This window comes from Crotalus tigris, unplaced genomic scaffold, assembly GCF_016545835.1.
Source record: "Crotalus tigris isolate CLP2741 ecotype Arizona unplaced genomic scaffold, ASM1654583v1 scf7180000017588.1960692, whole genome shotgun sequence".
NCBI classification, from domain to species: domain Eukaryota; kingdom Metazoa; phylum Chordata; class Lepidosauria; order Squamata; family Viperidae; genus Crotalus; species Crotalus tigris.
In genome coordinates this window covers 1,061,249-1,085,997 of record NW_024096494.1, presented here as the reverse complement: position 1 = coordinate 1,085,997, position 24,749 = coordinate 1,061,249, and the positions used below count along the sequence as shown (strand labels likewise).

Genomic DNA, 24,749 nt, shown 5'->3' with positions numbered 1-24,749 from the left:
TTGAATGCTTTCTTGTCATTTCAGAATTTGAGTTCAGCTCAACTAGTCATCTCAGAGACAAACGGTGGGCATTTGCATACAACCTTGACTCTGCTGTCCCTTCTGGCATTACTTTCATCTCATCCTCAGTTCACGTACAGTATGAAGCAGCCTTAAGTGGTGTTCCGGTGTTAAAAGCATTATGGCATTCTTGGTACTCTCTGAGCTTCGTTGTTTGCTTGCAGATATTTCATTACCCAAGTAGGTAATATCATCAGTGCTGTATGTGATAAAATGTGGCCCTGTGGGTTATTAAGCCTACCACAGTTGAATGGTAGAAACATACAAAAAATCATAATAAGGAAGCAAAAATACCAGTATTCATAAGGATATTTAATATGTCAAGGAAAGACATAAGGAAGGTAAACCAATCTTGGGGGAGATAGTGTGATTTTAATAAGCTAATACATTTTTTAAAATAATGCACAACATTGATGGCCATGAATAATAATGGAATTATATCAAATATTCTTTTTTTGAAATGGTATTAATGATGTTACTTAGACCATTACTGGTAATCTGCAAGCAAACTCAGTGAACCCCAAGGCTTCCAGTTTGATATTCTCTTCTATTCTCTCCATGTGACCATTAGATGGCAGCAGTGCGCTGGAATTTTCTATTATACTTAACTGCCACCTAGTGGTTTATTTTGATTTATGCAACCTTGATAGTCCTAGATTCCAAACGGTAACCAGCAAGAATCAGGAGAGGAGATAAAACAGAGCTAAGAAAAATGGTGGCCAGAAAATGAGTCTAGGAAGGTGGAGATGGACGAAAGGCAAAGTTTAAAAATAAATCTTAACTGAAGGTGGAGGTTTGTTCTCTGAGCTTGTAGGTTGGTTTCCAGGCTAGGTAATATATTCAGCAAAATTTAGGGGATGTCAATGTTCTGCTTATATAGGCTTCGTATGGTCAGTATGTCTTGTGACGGTGAGTCACATCAGGTCAGGATCACATCAGGTCAAGGTCTTATGATGGGTCAGGTGTGGATTGTGTCAAGTGAGGGTCTTGGAATGGGTCAGATGTGAGTAACCAGTGAGGGTCTTGGGATGGGTCTTGTGATAGGGACATCACATCAGGTAAAGGCCATTGGGAGGTGAAGTGCTGATTGGCAGTTGATTTGAACTCTGAGGGGTTCATAAGCTGACTGTAAGTCAATGTGTCTGTTGATGGAATTGTTTGTGAAGTGCCAGGTAGTAACATGCCTGATGGTTCTTGTATTGCTTCAATCGAGTTGGTGCTGTTTGGCGTCCATGTATGTAGAGATTAGGAAATTGGGATCATGGTGTTTGACTGTCAGCTAGTGTTCATGGATCCTGGCTTTCAGTTGACATGATGTTTATCCCATGTAGAATTGACTGTAATTGTTACAGTTTGTTTTGTAAATGACATTGTTTCTTTCATCCTTTTGTATCTTATCTTTGGTTCTGAATAATACCTGGCTGAGTGTGGCTGTGGATTTGTGGGTTATTGCTATTCCTAGAGCATTCTGGCTGTCATTTCTGACACTCCTTTTGTGTATGGTAGGGTTAGTTTTTGTGTGGTGGTTGGCTATGTGAAGCGTTGCAGTTTGGATGTTGTGTGTTGCAATACAAAGTTTTTTGGATAGCCGTTGCAGAGAAAGACATCAAGCAACCGTTTCTCTTCCACTTTTCTTAGTGCTGTAGTGCTGCAGTGTGTCCTGGCCCTTCTGAAGAGAGCCTGGACACAGCTTCTTTTGTGTGTGGTGGTTGCTTGCAAAGCTGAGGATCTGGTGCACGTGAGTGGATTTGTGGTAGACACAGGTTTCCAGTTTTAAATCTAGACTCTTGGCATAATTCTAGACATTTGGCCATTTAGCAGAAAACACGGCTCCGACCTTCTGTCAAAACTCACCTTCTCTGGTGACTCCCTTGCCTCATTCTTATTGCCAGTTATTCAGGGAGGGGAAGGGTAGCAAAGCAGAAAGTTGAGCCAATTATTTTGTGTCACATACCTTGTGTATATGAAAGCAGGACGTCATTTGGTGGCAAAAGATGCAGGATCAGCAATGAGGACACAATAATGTTATATACCAATATAGTATTTTGCTGACTCAAAAAACGGGATGACACCTTGGCAGTAAATGGAAAGCTCTCTACAAAATAACTGCCTAAGCCATGAATTCTCTGAGCACAGTGCAATTTGTATCAAAGAGGCCCAACCAAATTCCAAATTTACAGTCTGAGTGGGGATGTATTCTTTTCACAGCATTCCCCACTGTATACACAAACAAAGACCAATTGAGCCAAATTAGGAACTGGGAATTTTTATTTGCTCAATGAGATGCATTTTAGTTTTTTCCTCCATATAAGGAATGGTACTGTTATCATTCAGCTGTTTTTGTTTCTTTTCATTCAAAATAGGTTTGTTAAGCCTTTTAACTCTATTAGGATCCTCAGTAGGCTGATTTGCTATCATCCAGAAAAGTTGACCATTGGCTGTGCTGGTTAGATACAGTGGGAACTGCAGCTCAGTATAACTGGAAGGCAATGGGTTGAATAAACTGCACTAAATCAACCAAACTCAAATCCACAGGTTTGCTCTATCAAGTCTCTCAGTCTTCTTGGCATCAGTAAAGAAATGATTTGCCATTTTCTGTTTCTGGGATATTCTTTCGACTTCTCTGATTTCAGCTTTTTGAAGTAGTCCAGACCAAGCACAACCAGAAGTACTAGTTTTACTTTATAGTAAGGTTACATTAACAGAATTTTGCAAATCTGAAAAGTACATCTCTCCCCTCTCCCCTTTACAGTCCAGGAAACTAGGGATGGTCCCCACTGAAACATTTGTCATTCCACGTTTCCTTCTATGGGCTAAGCTTCCTCATATTTGACCGTTGCCCTGGCTGCAGCTCTTCCCTTGTCTCCCAAGGTCATTCCTACATAACATTACATCAGCCCCTCCAATGACTCAGGGATTTCTCACTGATCTCCCACCCAAATGTCAGCCAAGGTTGGCTATATGCTGCTGTGCTGTGTGGTAGACCAGGTTAGGAAACCAACTCTTCAGGAATATTAGAGCTATGATAGCAGAACCTTGCAAGAATGTATTGTAGCTCCTCTTCTTGAGCCTGTCCGAGTCTCTTCCTATTACTGTCTTGCATTCCAGAGCTTAAGGCATGTTTCCACTTTCTCTGATGATGTAACACAGGTAGTCCTTGACTTTACAACCACAATTTATGTTGCTAAGCGAGACAGTTTTTAAATGAATTTTCCCCCAGTTTACGACCTTTCTTGACACATTTGTTAAATGAATCACTTCAGTTGTTAAGTTAGTAACAAGGTTGTGAAGTGAATCTGGCTTCCCCAGTGACTTCGCTTGTCGGAAAGTCACAAAAGGGGATCGCATGACACTGGGACACTGCAATCGTCATAAATATGAGACAATTGTCAAGCATCTGAATTTTGATCACATGACCGTTGAGTTGCCGCAACGGTCATAAGTGTGGAAAACGGTCGTAAGTCACTTTTTCCAGTGCCGTTGTAATTTTGAACAGTCACTAAATGAACTGTTGCAAGTCGAGGACAACCTGTAGTTGCCTATTTCTATTGTCATCTCCCTGAGTCTATAAGCTCTTCCCAGCTGATTATGCCGCATATGTCCTTCCTCAAAATAGTGGCCTTCAGAAGTGCTGGATGTAAGCTTCTGTTAATCCCCTGGTTAGAGTCTAATATTGGGATATCTACAGGATGCTAGATTATGTAAAGTTGTCCTAAAACCACAAGCAATAATAAAGAGGATCTTGCATTGGTTGAGTTTTGGGATAGGGCTTTAAGTTAAGTCTTTCTTCCGCTTTCAGACTGAAACTAATTTGCCTGATGATTTCTTCAGTGAAGATACTTCAGGACTGCTGGAATTAAGAAGCACTCCTGCAGCAGTTGCTGCAAAACTGGGGTGAGTGTTGTTTCTCTTGTGCTGTATCCACAATATTTATGTCTTAGAGATGCAGCCCATGATTCAAGCATCTCATTGAAACGAACACAGTTCTTCCTGGCTAGATATAGCTGATGGAGAAGAAAGTTCTCTGTTTAGCATTTTATTTATTTATCAGTATTTTCCCTTCTTCCTGGAACTGAGCTGCAGAGGCATCCATGAGGTTGCAAATAATGCAATGAGGATCATGCCATCATAATACAAGCTTCATCCCCTTGGCATATCTGTTGCAGTATTGCATGCATTTAGGGCTGAGCTTACCTTGTGATGCTGTTTTCATCATTTTGCTGAAAGTCTTCAGTTCTGTAAATCCCTCTGTATAAATGGCCATCTCTGCATGGTATCCCAGCCTTTCTAACCATATCACTAAATTTCCAAATGCTACCATTTTGAGACAGAAAATGAGAAAGCTATAGAATAACCTACACAGGCTTAGTTTAAAAAATTATGGAGGGATGCACCAACTTCTTCTCCACAAAATATTTTTAATATCTAAAACCTGTCCCACTTACACATATGAAGCTAAACCTAATCATGTCTTACTACTGCATCTCTGCCCTACTAATGTGACCATTACTCAATTGTAAAGTTCCTGAGAGCATGCCAACCATTTGCTCCCAAAATTTGCCCATTCTGTTTTAGGATATTTCATACTACTGTGTCTAAGAATGCTAGGAGTTATCATTCATTCATTCATTCATTTTATTTATATATATAAATATAAATAAAATAATCCCAGCACATTCAGAAGGTGCCATGTTGGAGAAGGCCAATCTAGGAACTGGTAGTAGGTTTACAATTGATATATTTCCATAAACTATTACCTTTTACAAGAGTGGATTTACAGGGCATTATATTTGGTTTGCATTCCATAGATTCATAGCTGGTGTGATTAAAAGAGAGAGGCTGGTGCCTTTTGAACGTTTGTTGTGGAGAGCCTGCAGGGGAAACATCTATCTGAAGTTCAGTGAAATGGATACACCCTTGGAAGATCCTATCACTGTAGGTACCGATAGGTTTTTAATTTTGTTGTCTCAGATCTTTTACCTGGGATATAATGTTATGAAATTGCTCAGATTGTACTCAGTTGCCTCTGTGATTATTTTGAAATTCTTTCTCTTTAAATTACATTTCCTTTCCCAGAAAGAAGAGATGAAAAAGAATGTGTTCATCATCTTCTACCAAGGGGAACAGCTCAGACAGAAAATCAAGAAGATTTGTGATGGGTGAGAAAGAGCATTTGACTGTAACTGATATTAATGAATCTTGAGTTGGTTAATTAATGAATCTTGAGTTGGATTTCAGATTAATCTCAGTGGGATTTTAATGCTTACTATTTTGTGTGAGTTTTAACATTTATTCACAACTTTCTGATTGTCCTCAGTTCTGATTGCAAATTTAGATAAGAAACGTCACTCAGAACTGAAGATGTTTTTGGATGAGAAGCGAAACATCTTCAAGGAAAAAACAAAGTCCAGTTACCTCTTGAAAAAGTACCTTTGGGACAACCATGACCTGGATGACTGAGAACTGTGAACATGATTGATTAATGAAGCTCCTTGAGTCATTGAGTTAGATTAATTTGCAATCTTGAAGGGGATTCATCAGATTAATCAGCAGTGGGTGGTTAATTTCTTACTATTTTGTGTGCATGTTGTTTTGCTTTTTTTTTTTTTTTTATTTATTTATTTATTTTTTTTATTGAAAGTTTTATAAATTTTACAAAAAAGGAAAAATAATACAAAACAAGAGGCAACATATACAGAAAAATAAAACTAAACAATACATTAAATTAAAAAAAAAAAAAAAACACAGATTTAAGCATTACTTTCTTTCCTAAACAAATCTAGACATTTAATTAAACAAATTATTTTCTCTTAGAAATATTAATAATAATATTTAAAAACCAAATTTAAGCATTACTTGAAACTTAAACAAATTATACTCCCTTCGAAACACAAATTTATTAGAATCCCCTCACTGAAATAAACAAATTATAATCCCTTCAAAACACAGGTTTAAACAATATTATCATTAAAGGTTTAAAACTTAAAACTGAAATATATTATTATCCCAAAACACATATTTAGACATTACATAAGACATTTTCCAAAAACGATATAAGTTTTACTTCTCCCACAATCTCAATAGTAAACTTCTTGTCTAAAGTTCTCATTCAATGTCCATAATTTTCTGTCCAATAACCAGTTGCACCCACTATAAACACAAACTTCTTATCTAAAATTTTCATTCAATATCCATAATCTTCTGTCTAATAGCCAGTTGCATCTACTATAAGCACAATCCATATTGGTCTCTCTTGCCCGCAAGCATCGAAAAAAATGCGTGGAATTCTGCCCTTGAAGATCGCTCCAAAGAGTTTGTAAGTCCTGGTTGACCCACCAGCTCAGGAATCAGTACCTGTGAAACTTCCTCAACCTCCTTCTTCTGTTGGTCTTTCTCTTTACATTTATATGTTACTTTTTCTTTACATTTATATGTTGCACAAGTCTCAGGGACCGATACCTGTAAAACTTCCTCAGTAAATTCCTCCTTGTGTTGATCTTCACAGTTGTAAGTTGTACAAGTTATCCTCTGCCCGTTCCTCTCTTGTTGGTGCCCCTCAAGCTGAAATTTCCCAATTTCGATTTCAGGCAGCAATTCCACCCTTGAAGATTGCTCCAAAGACTTTGTAGGTCTAACTTCTCCCAGAGCTACCCTTGAAGATTGCTCCAAAGACTTTGTAAGTCCAACATCTCCCAGAGATTCAGAGACCGCTGAATATGAAACTTCCTTAACCTTCTTCTGTTGCTGCTTTTCTTTGGAGTTATGTGCTACACAAGTTGTCTTCTGCTCCTCAATCTGGACTTGTTGAGACCTAATAGATGGCGATGCACATACCCCCAGGACCGAAGTATAAAAATCTTTTGCTTGAGAAACAGTATTAAGTCTATGACATGTCCCCAGGTAGTTCACCACCATTCCAGTCGGAATATCCCATCTGAATAGAATTTTTCTCTTTTTAAGTTCATTTACTAGAAAAGCAAACTCCTTTCTTCTTCTTAAAATTTTAGATGGGATCTCCTTAAAAATTATGACATCTTGTGAAGCAATTTGAAATCTCTTCTTATAATAGGCTTGCACAATTTGATTGCGTAAGGATCTTTTACCAAAGTAAATTACCACATCTCTTGGCAGATTCTTCTGTGCTGCCACCACAGAGTTAACCCTAAATAATTTTTCAATTTCACTAAGTATTCCCTCTTTTTCTTTATTCAAAATCAATGCAAAGTCCTTTGCAACCATTTCTTTCAAATCTTCTTGCAAAGACTCTTCCAGGCCTCTGATTCTTAAGGCATATTCCATTTGTCCATATTGAAGCATAAGAATCTCATTTTCCATTTCTTTTTCCATACTTTCAATTTTCCCCTCCATTATGTCCACTTTTTCAGCTACCTCTTCCACATGGGAGTTCACCTTTTCAAGAACAGAAGCAACTCCTTCTAAAGCCAAAACAAAATCTTGTCTCAAGATCTTATTATTTTCCTCTAAAATCTTTTTCATTTCTGCCCTAATTTGAATTATAACATCTCCCATCATGTTTTGCAAATCCTTCATAGTTATTAGCTGACCCCCAGAAGAGGGTGAAACTGTTGATTTAGAAGCTGTAGAAATCCCTGGACGCTTTGGAGCCATCTTAAAGAAAAACCTTTAGCCCTTCTTAAAAAATTATAAAAATTCCTTCAAAAATCATAACTCCCTCCAAAGAAGGTCATTATAATAAAAAAAAAAAAGGGAAAAGAAAAAAAAAAAAGGAAGAGAAAAAGAATTAAAAAAAGCTTTACTCCTTCTTAAAAATTGCAAAAAATTAAACAGAAAAAAGTCCTTCAAAAAAGAGTCATTACAATATAAAGAAGGGAGAAGAAAAAAAAAATAATAATAATAATAATAATTAAATAGAAAAAGTCCATTCCAAAAAAAAAATACTTAGAGATACCAAAAACAACCATTCCAATCATAAGAAAATAAAAAGGGAAAGGGAAAGGAAAGAAAAAGAAACACCAAAAAGCCTGCCGGTCAGCATTCTAACTTCAAAAAAAAAAAAACACCGAGAGATTTGCCGATCGCCATTTTACTTTCCCTTTCAACAGAGAAAAAAAAAAATAAAATAAAATAAAAAGAGAGAATAAAAATAGAAGCAAGTCTTAAAACTTAAAATCCAAATAAATCAAAGAAAGCAAAAACTAAATCCTCTACTCAGCTCTGTCCGTTTATAAAAAAAAAAACTCACCAGTTCTCTTTAAGCACGGAGGTGTTTGCAGCGGCTCGTTTTGTCCCTGAGGACAAAAACAGCTGGGAAGCGGAGACAAGTCCGAACTCCGTGGGAGCACTCCTTTCACCCCCCCCAAAAAAAACTTGGGGGGTGCAAAAGAGGCTCTACCACTATTCGGACACTCTCTACCCCCCCCCTTTGCCCGGGAGGGGGATTTTGAACCGCTGAACAGCTGGTGTCTGCTGTTCATAGCGGTTCTTACACTTACCCAGGACAGACGGCTACAAAGTAGCCGCCATCGCGCGCGCAAAATCCACCGGAAGTCTATTTTGTGTGAGTTTTAACATTTATTCACAACTTTCTGATTGTCCTCAGTTCTGATTGCAAATTTAGATAAGAAACGTCACTCAGAACTGAAGACGTTTTTGGATGAGAAGCGAAACATCTTCAAGGAAAAAACAAAGTCCAGTTACCTCTTGAAAAAGTACCTTTGGGACAACCATGACCTGGATGACTGAGAATCTCCATAGACATATTGAACATGCCCCATTGATTACAAAGGTTTGGGGATGAGGACAGCTCCTTAAAGGGACAAAATGTTGTCATCCATGCCCAAGCTGAAGATAGAGGTCCTCGTAGATTTGCAGTAGCTTAGAAAACTTGAAGCACCACATTTCCAAATCCAGGCGAATTATTCATGGGCTTAGTGGGATATAAAAAATTTGTCTATTTTTAGCAAGGGGTGGGAAAAGAGTGCAAAAATTCGTTAAACATGAACAAGAAAACCCCATCTGCTGTGCAATATTCTTTGTCCTATAGGAATTCAAGGTTTGAGATTACTGCTAATGTTTCCCTGCCTCTTGTTTTTATTGCATGTTGCTCTTAATTTTAATGCTAGAAAAAATTAATTAGTGTTAAATTTTACCTACCAGATTTATTAAAATGGGAAGCAGAGCAAAAGATAAGCATTTCTCCAAGCCTTTTCTCTTTCAGTGGAGGATGCTGAAACACTAATGGGAGTTCTCCAGCAGATTTTATCAATTTCAAAACTCTCCAGTGAATGGTTCATGTGCTTTCCTAGATGAAGGTGTCATTAAAGTAAAAATGACATTCTGACAGACAAAACCAGCATGCAAAAGAACTGTGAAAAGATCAAAGCTATCAGGCTGAAACCTTGCCTGTGTCAGGGAGAAGGAAGGGAACGTAGCTTGTGTGGGTTTTTTTAAAGAGGAATATTTTTTCAAGTACAATTTGAGAACTTAAAAATTCAGTTTAAAATATGGGGTGAGCATTTAAAGCTTTTGCTAATGAAAATATGCTTCAGTTGATGGTTTGATTTGAATAGATTATTGGTGAATCCATGCCATGCTTGAAGGTGGAATAATATAGGCATGTATAGCAGCATCAAGGTGGGGTGGAAGACAAAATAGTGTGGTGGTAACTCTACCACTTTTGTATGCAGATGTACTGAAAGGAGAAACGTTTGCATGAGCCCAGGTGGTGCAGGGGTTAGAATGCAATATTGCAGAGTTCAATTCTCACCGGCTCAAGCCTTCCATCCTTCCGAGATCGGTAAAATGAGGAACCAGATTGTTGAGGGCAATATGCTGACTCTGTAAACCGCTTAGAAAGGGCTGTAAAGCACTGTGAAGTGGTATATAAGTCTTAGTGCTATTGCTAGTGTAATATTAAGCCCACCATTCTGCAAGTTTGATGGTGCCACTGGATAGGTAGCACTTCCCTCTTACAATGAAGCACTTTCCCCCCAGTTTTCAGGTTGCCTAGTAATGGAAAATCCAGTCATTCTATACAGCATTGCAACAAATCAATTTGGCTGTTAAAATAATCTACTCTAGAAATTATGTAAAAAGATATCTTAAGCTCCAGTGGTCTGTGCAGCCACTAGTGACATTATGACATTCCTGCCTTGCTCTCTCTCTCTCTCTGTCCCACAGTTCCTGAAAAATAATAATGTTAATTAAAACATTCAGACCTTCTCTTTTGATACACGTTATGTGGAAAAAGTCAACAGGCAGATGGAGCTGAAAGAGTAAATGTTACTCTTTATCTCAGATCTTGACTTCACCAAGAGCAATAGGATAGCAAGGGGAGCTCAATCTGCCTGCTTGTGAACAAAATATTCTTAGAACACATCCATTCCAAAAGTTTATACCAAAATATCTGGTATATTTGCTCTTTACAGATGAGAGACTAATAGGGTGGGCAATTTGCAGGAGCAATAAAAATGAAAAGTCTAGCAAAAACAAAGCATTTTCACTGATTCTCTAAAAACACAAGGGGGAACCAAATAATACTCCCAATAGAATATCCCTGATAGCCTGGGATCAACAGAAAGAAAGCTTTCTCCTTCATATTAGGTAGATGAGTCTCTGAGAAAGATGACTCCAAAACATTCCTCCTAAAGAACTTAATGGCCTGATAAGCTCTTAATAGTCCTTAAGCCATTTAGCTAGTCAACTCTTGAGCCATTCAAAATTGCTTTAAAAAGCAGATTTGTCTTAGATTGTCCCTTTAGCAGTTGGCAACTACTGTAGAACTTTCATTGGGAAAGCCTTATGGGATCTGTGTACCTTGTACTAGTTAGCAATCTAGCTACTGCCTTTTCTAGCAATTACAACTTCCATATTTTTATTATAAAGTGCATTTTAGTGGACAGAATGGCTGGAAACAGGTGTTGTTTCTTCATTAGGTTCCGTGCCACTGTATATCCCTGTTCTGAGTCAGCTGGAGAACGCCGAGAAGTGGCTGCTGGTGTGAACACAAGGATTGAAGATCTCAACACAGTAAGTAGTCTTTAGCCTTGCTTGTAGTAATTTGGAGTACGCCGTATGTCAGCATGTGCCAATCTATAAGCAGCTATTGGAACTCTAGAAAAAGTGGAGAGTATGTAGTTCAGGTATGTGTCCTAGCCTCTTTCCTAGGGTGCCAGTCAGCAAGCAGTTGTATCTAGAGACCATTCTCTTTGCTTCTTATAATGATTCAGAGCCACATCACTTAGGGCACAATGGGAGATTTAAATGGCAGCTGCCAATTAAAATAAAACACCACTATGGTTGTCATCAGGACAAATAGCAGGTAGAACAATAGGTGGGAAAGCTGCTGATATGGGATGGGAATGAAATGTAAGAGGCTGGAAAATTAATCAAATGGTCCCAATAATGGGACAGAGCAAATATAAACTATGAATCTTAAGCTGTTCTTTCATCCCACACAGAATTCCTCAACCAGGAAGAGCATTCTGCAGGCTGGCTGGGAATTTTTAATAATTGTAGCCCATATATTTGTTGGGTTCCTAAACTAAACCTTTGCCCCTACTTACAGGTGATCACCCAAACTGAGTCCCATCGACAGGGGCTGTTGAAGGAAGCATCTGCAAACCTGTGGGCCTGGGGAATCAAAGTGAGGAAAATGAAAGCCATCTATCACATCTTGAATTCTTGCAACATTGATGTCACCCAGCAGTGTGTCATTGCAGAGATCTGGTTCCCTGTGGTAGATATCCTTAGGATAAAAAGAGCACTGAATCAGGGAATGGTAAGGAGAATTGTGTCATTCATAGAAAACTATATTTACTCAACTGAATGCCCTGAATCTGTAGCAAACTACTTACTTTGCCTTGCAGGAATAAAAGGCCTGAATGAAAGTTGCAGGCATTTCATTACTCACAGAGAACATTGCTAATACTAGATTATTACCAAGTCAACAATCAAGAAGAAACAATATTCTCATCAAGGAACTATCAAGGAGAAAACCACATCCCCACCAAACTGGCAAGGCAAATTCCTACATATAAACAGGGAGCAAACCACACACTCTCCAGCACAAGATATTCCCTAGTTGGGTAATGAAATGTCTGCACATTTCATTCAGTCCTTTTTTCTGCAAGCAACCAAGCTCAGAGAGCACCACGGAATCCACAGTTCAGCCCTGACTAATATATTTTTTTCTATTAGAAAAAGGACTGGTAAGTGTTGAATAATGCAGAGAGAGTAAAGAAAATGACTTAATGGAGATATATAAGCTCTGTTAAGCAAAGCAACAAAGGAGTGAAAAAATGTTTTAAGTCCACAGCAGACAGATAACATTTTGAAAGGCTCAGCCAAATACCTCCTAATTCACAGGAATATAAGAAGGAGGAGTAGGTACAGCCCAGACAGACTTGTAAGATTCTGTTGTTCAACCAAATGTGATAAATATACTTTTAACCTTTTTATGGAGTTGATTTCCAGTTCTGGCCTACTTAGACAGATATTTTTTTCATGGTGCAGAATAGAGGAGGATCATCTGGTGCCCAACTTCTCATCTCTGTTGGAAATAGAAATACTACTGACATATACATTTTGCTATGTACTTAGAAGGGTTAAATCTGGAATAACTAAATCTGGAATAATTAAATAAATGAAAGGGATTATCTGTGCTAATTAACTACAGTATTGTTTTCAGGGGCTCTTGAAAGTCTTTTGTTAATATATAGATATAAGTAATGTATATAATTGTTATTAAATTCCCTGCTCTTTTTAGCTTTTGTCTGTTGTTCATGTGTCTCTCTTTTAACCTCCTTTTGTCCGATTCTAACAATTTTTGATATTTGCTAATATTTAATAAATACCAATCTATTACTGTGTGAATGGCATGTATATTTGATTAACGTGTGAGTGGCATGTGTATTTCCTTGGATGTGGGCACAGGGATTCCCAGACAAATTAAACTGAAGTCATTTTCCAACAGTGAGAAAGACTCCACAAATTCTCACTGACAGCTCCCTAAAGACTTTTGTTCCCATTATTTTTTGGTAGAGGCTACAGCTGTGAGTGTAATATACAGCCAATTTTAACACTTTAGTGTAAATGTATTTATTTATTTAACTGTTTGGGTAACCTAACATCCAATCTGTTGAGATTCTAGGCACTTGACCAGTGTTTCTCAATCTTGGCAACTTTAAGCCATGAGGATTTCAACACTGTGAATTCCCAGTCACCATGCTGGCTTAGTAATTCTGGCAAGTTGAAGTCCACACAGCTTAAAGTTGCCAAGATTGAGAAACACTGCAGTAGACTAATAGAAACATGGAGTTGGGAGAAATTTATAGTGGACGTAATCACTGTCTAATTCTAACCATTGTTGACTTGTTCTCAGGAACGAAGTGGTTCTACAATCAGCCCCATCCTGACTGCTATACAGACCAAGCTGGATCCTCCTACTTTTAACCGAACCAATAAATTCACTGCTGGATTCCAGGCCATTGTAGATGCTTATGGTGTTGGGAATTATAGGGAGATTAACCCAGGTATATGGACTTTGATTTATTTTGACCCTTTTTTAAAGATAGCATATTTTCAGTGACTTTGTTTAAAGATCTTTATGCTGTCTGTTTCTTTTATGCCAAATGTATCCACATGCTAATGATCACTTGCTACCTTTGGGGTAGATCTTCCACACATATAAATCTCTGGTCTAAGAAGAGGGAGGTCAACCTGTTTTCCAAATAAGTTATTTATTTCATTATAACTGGTAAAGCTTCTTGGATAAGAAGTGAAACGTCTTCCTCTTCTTCCTTAAATAAAAAACAGTCCAGTTGCTTTTTGAAAAGAAAAAAAAAGCACCTTTGAGACAACTTTGACCTAGATTACTGAGAATCTCCATAGACTTCTATTGTTTAAAGCACATGAGAGCAGGATAAGAAGGAATGGATGGAAACTAATCAAGGAGAGATCCAACTTAGAAATAAAGAGAAATCTCTTGATAGTTATAACAATCAATTAGTGGAATGGTTTGCCTTGCAAAGTTGTGGGTGCCCTACTGGACGTTTTTAAAAAGAGATTGGACAGCCATTTGTCTGAAATAGTATAGGGTCTCCTGCTTGAGAAGGAGGTTGGACTAGAAGACATCCAAGGTCTCTTCCAACTCTTATTCTAGTCTAGTGGTTAGCAGGGGTCTTCAGATTTGGCCCTTTTATGACTTGTGGACTTCAACTCCCAGAATTCTTCAGCCAGGCACACTGGCTGAGGAATTCTGGGAGTTGAAGTCCATAAGTCATAAAAGGGCCAAGTTTGAAGACCCCTGGGTTAAGACATCAGGCTAGAAAGCAGGAGACCTGTGAGTTCTGGTTCTGCCTTAGCCATGAAAGCCAGCCAGGTGACCTTGGGCCACTTACTCTCTCTCAGTCCAACCAACCTCACAGAGTTTTTGTTGTGGGGAAAATAGGAGGAAGGTGTTGGATATGTTTGCTGCCTTGAGTTATTTGTAAAAATAATAAAGGTGTGAAATAAACAGTAAACAAACAAATAAAATATTACCACCTAAAATACTGCTTCTCTTACAATATACATGCAATATATATTGCAGGTAGAACTCAGAGCTAGCCTAGATGAAATTCAAAGTAAGGCATTGAAATTGTATATCTTTAAAGGTTACTATAAATAACCAATATAATAATAGACTACTTGGAAGCATATAAAGGATTTTTGGCTTTTCTTGTTTCTATAATTGTCAAAGACAATTTTTTTTATAGAGAGATTTTTGAGGATTAAAATTTAAAAAGATTGAGAGGCCTCGATCTAAAATAAGAGACTTCCATAAATCTTTTAAGTCCAGATCCTAAAATTATAGTCTTATCTAGAAAATGTTTAAAAATTAATAAATGTAGTTTATGAAAATATATACATATACATATACATATATAATATGCAGGTCCTGTAAGGACTAAGGAGATGAATTAACAATATAATTAGGCGAACAAACATTTAATTTCAGATATTCAGTACAATTGCCCATGTTTTTATAGAAGTTAATTATTTTATAGAAATTAATTATAATTGCTAGTTAGAATTCATTTTTGATAGATGCCGATCTCTCTGCTTGGGGTACTTCAACCCCCCCCAAAACGTGATTTTAAATTAATAGCATTTCAATATGTATATTATTATATTATATTATATTATATTATATTATATTATATTATTTATATGTGTGTGTGTGCACACGTGTGTGTGTGTGTGTGTGTGTGTGTGTAAAACTAGCATAATATATTGTGTAACAGTGCCATCTGTTGATTCCAATTGGGAAAGCATATTTTAAAATTCTCATTGGACCAGGGCATTAGTCTCACTTCAAGTTTTGGTTAAAAGACGGGGCGGCCCTAACTTAAATTAGCAGATTTATCAGCTGATTCCCAATTGTAGTCAAAACTGCACCTTCTGGCATCAATAAATAAGGGGGGGGGAATGAAAAATGAGTAGATTTCCCCTCAGTGCTCCATAATATATTCATTTTTTCTCTCTCTGGCCAGGTTTTCCATTGCTTCTCAGAAGCTGGGAAACAGACTTTCAGTATCAGGGAAAAGTGTTCTTAGATCCATACATACACATATGTATATGTGTAAAAATCATCAGCATTCATAATAAAAAGTTGCTTGTGAAGTAATTTGGAATCCCCTTGCTTTTTGTGGGACCCTGGAAATAAAGCTTGTCCCTTCTAGTAAATCAGTTGAACAGAGAAATGTGATATTGTATTCCTGGCTCTTTGGGAGTGACCCTTAACAGCAAGACTAGCAGTCACTTCCTCCAACTACTGACTTCATTTCTCCTAATTTCCAATTACAGAAACAATGGCTTTTGAAATTAAATCAAACTGGTGTATTAGTTAAAGTGTTAACCTACAAATCAGCTGACTATGACTTCTAGTCCCACCTTAGTTATGAAAAAAACCCTGATGAGTGATCTTGGCCCAGTCACTCTCTCTCAATCCAACTCACTTCATGATGTTGTTGTGGGGAAAATAAAAGGAGGAAGGAGTATTGGTACGTTAGCTACTTTGAGCTGTACAGTATATATAAAAAAGGCAGGATAACAATTTAAAAAAAATTAGAGGCATCCATTTTTTTTAATGTTCTCTCATTGAAACCTCAATTGATTTGCAATGTGTATGTTTTTAACAAGTGATGTGATAGTCTTTTTCTTTCCCACAGCCCCCTTCACTATCATTACCTTCCCTTTTTTGTTTGCGGTGATGTTTGGCGATTGTGGTCATGGTGCAGTCATGCTGGGTTTTGCTCTGTGGATGATCAGCAATGAAAAGTCCTTTTTAGCTCAGAAAAGCAAGAACGAGGTAAGTGGTTTAAGGTGATATCTCAATGCTTACAGCAAGCAGTTTTCAAAATGTTTGTTTATTTATTATGTTCTACTCTGCCCAATCTCTGAAATTCGTGGGCAAGATTACACTGTTATTTAAAGCATAATGTTTCTAAAATTGTGTTTTAAAAGATCACAGAAAAACAATCAAGCAATGAGAGGAAGCCAATCAACCAGTTGATAACAAACGAAAGCTGTTATTTATTAAATTTATATTTCGCACGTCTAACTATCCAAAGCAACTTAACATACAGAACATTTTAAAACTGAGAACAAGCTTGTAGCCATGCTGAGAAAAAGAGATGTAAATGGGCCAGTCATACTCCCTGAAAAGGGATAATGATGATGATGATGGAAGGGACCTTGGAGGTCATCTAGTCCAATCCCCTCAGGCAAAGTCCCATATCTGAGCAGGCTTTCTTCCTTGTCACCCGTCTCACTTCTCATGGTGAAAAGGGCCTCTGAAGATGACTCATTTCTTTCCAAGGCAGTAAACAATAGGTGAAAAACTGTTTTTGCATATCTCTTCGACCTGATGTCCTCCCAGTCAACATGGTTGGTTTTGGGAATTGCAATCCCACATTTCTGGAAGACGCCAAATGGAGAAGACTTCTGTAAATAAGACTGTAGTAAACTTCATTTGTTTGCTATTCTTGATCATCCCTTGATTATATATAATATTCTTGTGCAGATCTGGAACATCTTTTTCGGTGGACGCTACTTGATCCTACTCATGAGTATCTTTTCCATTTACACTGGCTTTATTTACAACGATTGCTTCTCCAAATCTTTCAACATATTTGGATCTTCCTGGCGTGTCCGACCCATGTACAACAATGGTGTATGGACGTAAGTGGTAAACAATGTTTATAATTGTAGAAAATAGCAGCTGAATGCCCAATTTGCTCTTTTGTTCCACAGTCTCTTTCTGAATTTATCCCTAGTAATCTCTAGTGCAACATTTCATATTTCATAAATATTGCTGTCTTTAATCAGCAGTTGACTTTGATGAAAAGAAACAGAAAACAGTAGTTACTGGAAACTTCTCTCAGTTTGATCCAGAAAAGGCATGGCTATTAAATATTTTATTCTGAGCTCATTCTAAACTTTGATTCTGTCAAGCTCATAATAGAAGCCAAACAGAGCCCTCAAATTATTCATAACCCCTAGCCCTGAAATGTCTGTCTATGGATGTGGTGATAGAAATTATAGGTCTCCAAGAGACATGAGTATGTTTATCTTAAGGATCTGAAAATTACTTAATGTAATTTCCAGGACATCTGGTGTCCATATTCAGATGAATTGGAGAATTGTTTTATAGGATCTCTAGAATATTCGCTTTTAACCATCAAGGTGACAGAAACATATAAATTGAGACCTACCATGTTAGTATCTTCTGCAGCGATCTACATATAGAAATATCTTTGCTTGTAATGAGTTATAGAGAAGAGTTCTTAAAGTCATCAAATTCCAGACTTCATCCTAACTTAGGGAGGAGCATCATCATAGAACAATGTAGGATAGTTTATACAGTAATAGATAATCTTGAAGGTGTGAAGAGTGAGACTTTGGGCTCATTGAAGAAAGAGCAAGCTGAATCAACACAGGAAAAGAAAGAATGTACACAAATTATATAAGCTGCTAGTACAATCACACATTATCTGAGCTGTCTACATAGAAGCTGCACAACCAATGTTGTGGGCTTCAGTGCATTTATATTGTGTTTCTTCTTATTCTATTTTATTATGAGAAAAGCTATCACATCTCAGTGACAACCTAACAATTTAATATTTTTCTGTTCATCCATAGGGATGAAATTGTTCACGACAATGGTTTTCTGCAGTTAAATCCAAAAACAAGAGGTGTATATTCCGGAAACCCCTATCCTTTTGGAATTGATCCGGTAATCAGAAATAATTATTTGTCAATTAAAAGGAATAGAGAGATTAGGGATGAACAATTGGGACTTCAAGTCAGGAAACATAGGGTTCCTCGAAAAGTTTTTAAGAGCCAAGACTACAACTTTGTCTTAACTGTCTTTTTTTACTACAATATATAAACAAATTGCTACAGAAAAAGTAGGAAAATGCTTTGTGTATTGAATTTTTCTGGAAAATGGAACAAAAAATTTCTAACATTTTTTTAAACTTGTGTCATGAGGCTTCCCCCCCCCCCCAAAAAAAACCTCAATATAAATGTCTTATTGAAGGTATCTGAAAAAAATATGTAAAAAATAAAATCTAAATTAAGGTACAAGGTAGGAAGGCTTAGTCCTTACAATGCTGGGAATATTCTGTTTCTCTTCCAGCCTCCATAACTAGCATTTCTGATGTTGGTATTTCTGATTATGAGAAAAGACAAAAGACCATAGGACAGTGATTTTTAAAGTGTGGTCCTAGGATCCTGGGGTCTCTCAGAACCCACTTGGGGTACATTAAATCAAAATTATTTAGCAACCTATATTGAAAAACAATACAATATTAAAATCCTATCAGACCATCATGAGAAGTGGTAGTAGCAGTGAATACGTCAATTTTAATTTTTAATTTGGTGGATATTGATAAATATAAACCATACAAACAAAGCCTCTTTTGGGGTCCTCCATAATTTTTAAAAGAGGGAAGGGTTCCCGAGAGAAAAAAAAATGAAGACGGTCAGAGGAGATCAGTGTAGCTGGCCGGCAGATGGCAGCATGGATAGCTAGTCATCTTCCAGACTGATTCCAGAATACATCATAGAATGATGCAGTAGACTTGACTGTGTCTCCTCTGCTTACAGCAGGGGTCTTCAAACTTGGCCCTTTTATGTCTTGTGGACTTCAACTCCCAGAATTCATCAACCAGCATTGCCAGGAACAGCCCTCTGTACAGCACAGATTGCCTTTCAGCTGGTTCATTCTTTAAAAGACCTATAAAATACAAATCGTAAAATAAAAATACTTTAGCAATCCGTCATGCACAAATCTCTTTCCATCCCATATTTTGTGAATGTGTGAGATCTTGAATATATTCTGGCAGAACCAGAAATCTATTGTTTTTTCTGGTCAGTGAAGAGCAACTTATGTTAAGCTGGAAGTTTTATCCCACATTTCCTTATCCTCAACAAGACCTACCGAGCTTTGGTTGAGCTGCATTTTTATTTAAGTAGAGTTGATAAGCAAAGAGCATAAATAGGAAGATCACAGCCCCTAAAAATGATATTTTCAAACCCTGAATCCCAACTTGTTGCTTTTCTCCATGGAGAAAATACGCAGTTTCATGTTTGTAACCTGCAATATAGCATTCTTGGAAAAGCTGCACTGATTTTGAAAAAAATTGGTTTTGGTCCAAATAGAAGCAGAGGCATCTGTGTTGTTATAATAATACAAAAATGAAAGATTTAATGTTTTCTCTTTTTCTAATAAACTTGTAACAATTGAGCAACAAAGATTAACTGGGTTCCAATTCTTCAGCCTAACAGAGGTGATCTTCAGTCACCTTTCTTCCTTTCTCCCTGTGTTTCCCCAAGGATAGAAAGAAAGCAAGTATTTTAGTTTATGAATTCAATTGTCTTTTATGCTTAGCTTTCCTTATCTATTTTTTTTCAGATCTGGAATATTGCCATCAATAAGCTGACTTTCTTGAACTCGTACAAAATGAAAATGTCTGTCATCATAGGAATCACACACATGGTTTTTGGGGTGGTACTTAGTCTCTTCAACCATATGTAAGTGTTAGTGCCTTTACAGGCACAGCAAACATTTGGATGATATTCTGCTGCAGCTGTCCCAATCCACTCCGTCTAGATATCAGAGTGACTGACTTCCCTTGGTGTTCCACGTACTAATCTTTATGTTTTTCTACTCCTCCTTGAGATCACACTATGTAATGGATATCTATAACCACCCTAGTAATGCTTTCTTTCTCTTGTTTCATTATTTGTCTAGTTATTTCAAGCAAACTACCAACATTGTCCTGCAGTTCATTCCAGAGATGATCTTCATAATCTCCCTATTTGGTTACCTCGTCTTCATGATTATTTTCAAGTGGTGCCGATTTAATGTGAATAATGTCCAGAACGCTCCAAGCATCCTCATTCACTTTATCAATATGTTTATGTTTAGTTACGACGATTCAACAAATCGTCCTTTATATGAGCATCAGGTATAAATGTTTCATTGTCAACTATGAATGTCAAATGAAATCTATCACTACAATTAGAGAGCTTTTATTTGATGTATGTGTTGGTTATGATTCAGTCCTACTCATTTCAGCACATCTAACAAACAGCACATTTTATTCACATCAGCAAGCACATAATGACAGCAGTTGTGTGATGATGTTATTGCCCACGTGCTAACATTTCAGTGTTATGGTAGTTATATCTGTTATGTACAGACAGCGCTGCACATAAGCATTCGGTATCATAATACAGAGATATTGCAATAGTAATATAGATACTAATGCAAGTGTGTAGATATTCTCCCTGGGACCACACATCAGGTTTGGCCTTGGTTTGTTATATAGTACAGCCCAGCATGGATATCTTGTTTTGTGTTGTCAAATAGACGTGAGGTATCTCAACAATTCTTCAGTTCCTACAGTTTCATTGTTGTTTACAATAATGTATCTTTATCTATATTTATTGTTAGCAGCTTTGAGTTATTTATTAAGATGGGCATCTGTACAAGTTTGTTAAATGAATAAGTGGAGCAAATATCTGGATTCACATAACATGTAAAGCCAAACAAATCCAAAATTTGGCTTACTGTGAAACTAACCAATATTTGGCCATCTTCATATAATACACAAAGAAAAAAAATAGAAAGTCTGCATTCACAGATTGTATAAAATCAAATCCAATAAAATACTTTATAGTTTAAAGCATTATGTCCTATGAAAAGCCAGACTCAGAGAAACATTATTCCGAAATAGGTTATTTAGCTGGCCTTGGCATCAGTAGCAAAATGGTTAGCTAAGCAGGACATGAGGTAACTACAAGACTGGTAGCTGGTATATAGTCCTCCACCTACTTGCAGCCTGGATGTTTTGGAACATTAAATTATGCTTGTAAAAAAAATAGATATTCAGATCTGGTAAGTTCTGAAGACATCACTCAACTGAATGATAATAATTTAGGTCAGGATACAGAATTAGCATTGCATAGAGAGAGAGAAAAAAATAAGTCAGCCAGCGCATATTTTTAAACGTAGATGACAAATTGGGTTGTTTACTTACTCAAGGGCAAAATTGCAGTCAGCTTGCTGTCATTGTCTAACCATCTTGCATTATCTTGAAGCAAACTCAGTGTCATTTCTGTTCGCTTGCAGCTGAGAATTAATGTCAAACTGAAAGGGAAATAATTTTCTTTGGCTCAGTGGTATTCATGGGAAGGGTTCAAAAATCAAGATGGCCTCTGCAATTGTGTGAACAAATCCCTGCCCCTTGTTTATGAGTACTGTACAACATATTATTAAAAAGGCAGGATTTCAATCATGCAAGTTCTTAATTTTTGTGGAACCCCATTCCTACCCCGTGTGAACCCGCATGCCCCATTTCTATTTAAAATTTATACTGTAACTCCTTATAGATAATTAATTTATTCTTTCAGGCAGAGACTGACTTGAGAAACCTTTCTCGTTCTGACCAATTTGAGTTATTTCTTGATCTCAGTCTATTACACACAAGCATTTAGAAGTTAGCCTCATTGGAAAAGTCATAATTTAAGATAGTATATTTAGGCTACCAGGTATCCACTAGATGGCAGCAAAGATTTAGTGTTCTGTATCATTTATTTATTTTTTTAAATTTATTGATGCCATCTAATGACTATTCAGATTTTTGCATCCCAGTTGTGGTAACCCTACTGTAATATCTTTTGTCTGCCTCTGAAATTCATTCAACAAACCGTGATAGCTTAGTACAACTCACATACCATGTAGAATCTATTTTTGCATGATAATATATGGCCCAGCTAGGCATTTAAATATTCCAGCCACATCGTTGTGGGTAAGGGTCATCCATCAGATCATGATACTTTTATGCAAATAAAATCACACTTCAGTAAGAAACACTCATGTAATTAGCTGCAGCCAGATCATTATGGTTTTCTGATAGAAGTATCTTATGATTAAAGGAAAACGGAAAAGGCTTTCATGTAGCTATTAATAAGTATAGCTGGAGCCTGGAAATCTTTGATATGGAAAACTTACAGATTTCACACATTGTGCCAAGCCATGATTTCTTTAGACATGGTTTGTTGATTAGTTAGGTTTATTTGGCTTAGAGCAGGGGTGTCAAACTGCCGGCCCGCGGGCTGGATGCGTCATGGCGAAACCGCACCCACCCCATTGCTGGCAATGGAAAAAAAGTCACGATATGTCATGACACATCATGTGACGTTGTGAGTTTGACACTGGCTTAGAGTTGTGTATGATAGCATCAATTGTCTTTTTTTTTTTCCTAGCAAGAAGTTCAAACTTTCCTGGTCATTTTCGCCTTGATTGCCATACCTTGGATGCTTCTGATTCAGCCTTTTATTATTCGAGCCAAGCATCAGAAAGCTCAGGATAAAGTAAGGGAAAGGGTCTTTTCTGTCAAGGGATTGCTACATAGATAAAGACAGAAGACTGGGGCAAATATCATAGAAACATTGAATTGTAGAGTTGGAAGGCATCCCAAAAACCATTTAAACCAGGGGCAGGCAACCTTGGCTCTTTTATGAGTCGTGGACTTCAACTCCCAGAATTCCTGAGCCAGCAAGGCTGGCTCAGGAATTCTGGGAGTTGAAGTCCACGAGTCATAAAAGAGCCAAGGTTGCCTACCCCTGATGTAAACCAACTTTTTGCAGTGAATGGAGAAAAAAGGTAAGTAATCAATGAGAGATGAAAATCCACCCTCTTCTCAAAAAACTTCAGAGGTCGGGAATCGACAGCTTCTGTAAGAAGACTGTTCCACTGTTGTACAAATCTTATCATCTGGAAGTTGTTCTTTTATATTTAAATGAAATCTGGGTATCTGTAATATTAGAACATAGAATAACAGGATTGGAAAGGACCTTGGAGGTCTTCTTGTCCAACACCTTGCTCAAACAGGAAACGGTATACTATACTATTCTGGACAAATGATTGTCTAATCTCTTTTTCTTGAAAACCTCCAGTGATGGAGCACACACAACTTCTGGAGGCAAGCCATTCTACTGATTAATTGTTCTCATTGTCAGGAAGTTTCTCTTTAGTTGTAGGTTGCTTCTCTTTTTATTGATCTTCCAGTTGCCCTCAGGTGTTTTGGATAATAGATTGACCCTGTCTTCTCTGTGACAGTCCCTCAAATATTGGAAGACTGCTATCATATCACCCCTAGTCCTTCTCGTTGCTAGATTAGACATATCTAATTCCCACAACTGTTCATTTTACAGTTTAGCCTCCAGACACCTAATCTTCCTTGTTGCTCTTCTCTGCAAATCTTTTTTGTATCATGATGACCAGAACTGGATACCAAATGTGGTCTTACTAGTGCAGTATAAAGTGGTACTATCATTTTGCATGATCTTGATACTATCCCTCTGCTGATGCATTGGCTTTTTTGCCATTGCTGGCTCACACTTAAGTGGTTGTGCACCAGAATACCTAGATCCCCCTTGCAATTACTGCTATTGAACAGGTATCAGCTATTTAATACCTATGCATTTCGTTTTTCTTGCCTAAATGTAGAACCTTGCTTTTCTCACCACTGAATTGCATTTTGTTAGGTAGCACTCAGGGTTCAAGTCTGAAGATCCTTCTATATCTTGAGCCTATCTTCTCTACAGTACCCTTTTATGCACCTGAATATTTTTTCCCTATACCAAACACTCCAGATTTCTTCAGGCCATCCCTAACTCCCTGTAGCACCTTTTCACCATTTGCTGAACCTACTCTATCCTGTCAATTTGGAAACTTTCTTCCTCTTAGGAAAATGTTTACTATTTCAATAGAGAGAGTTAAATTTGGGCAGGCTCAGGCAGAAATGCCATAATACGGTATTCAATCTGTCATATCAAGTCAAGGTCATAAATGTCTGAACAAATACCATTTCATATGCCTTTGGAATAACTGCCAGATCAGGATCTGTCAGATGAAAGTTAAAGCCAGTTTGCAAACAAGAATTGGGGCAATTCTTTAAAAACCATTAAAGATAACATGATTTTATTCCAGTTTTTAAAAACTGCTACTGCAAAAAAAAAAAAAAGGCAGACAAATGAGGAACTGCACCAACCATGGCTTGCTTATGTGTTTGGAACATAAATTATGATTTAAATTCCAGTCAGAATAAGTCACCGTGTAACATTGTACCTGAACCAACCCACAGAAATGG

The 24,749-nt window shown here is 37.3% G+C and overlaps 1 protein-coding gene across 4 annotated transcripts in view; it reads left to right on the top strand.

Annotated features, from left to right (window-relative positions):
• The window catches only part of ATP6V0A4 (ATPase H+ transporting V0 subunit a4), a 44,919-nt gene that overhangs the window by 12,303 nt on the left and 7,867 nt on the right, over positions 1 to 24,749 (top strand). For 3 of the 4 annotated variants that reach the window (XR_005558998.1, XM_039362288.1, XM_039362301.1), the window contains 12 exons: positions 3,860 to 3,954; positions 4,869 to 4,995; positions 5,137 to 5,219; positions 10,977 to 11,070; positions 11,609 to 11,821; positions 13,424 to 13,574; positions 16,254 to 16,393; positions 17,108 to 17,265; positions 18,226 to 18,319; positions 20,003 to 20,121; positions 20,342 to 20,558; positions 22,861 to 22,968. Coding sequence is in view for 3 of the 4 variants with exons in the window: in XM_039362288.1 (XP_039218222.1) it covers positions 3,860 to 3,954; positions 4,869 to 4,995; positions 5,137 to 5,219; positions 10,977 to 11,070; positions 11,609 to 11,821; positions 13,424 to 13,574; positions 16,254 to 16,393; positions 17,108 to 17,265; positions 18,226 to 18,319; positions 20,003 to 20,121; positions 20,342 to 20,558; positions 22,861 to 22,968 (1,599 nt within the window). In the remaining variant the exon portion in view is untranslated. The remainder of the gene's footprint in view (positions 1 to 3,859; positions 3,955 to 4,868; positions 4,996 to 5,136; positions 5,220 to 10,976; positions 11,071 to 11,608; positions 11,822 to 13,423; positions 13,575 to 16,253; positions 16,394 to 17,107; positions 17,266 to 18,225; positions 18,320 to 20,002; positions 20,122 to 20,341; positions 20,559 to 22,860; positions 22,969 to 24,749) is intronic. The other variant, XM_039362309.1, reaches the window with a different exon arrangement.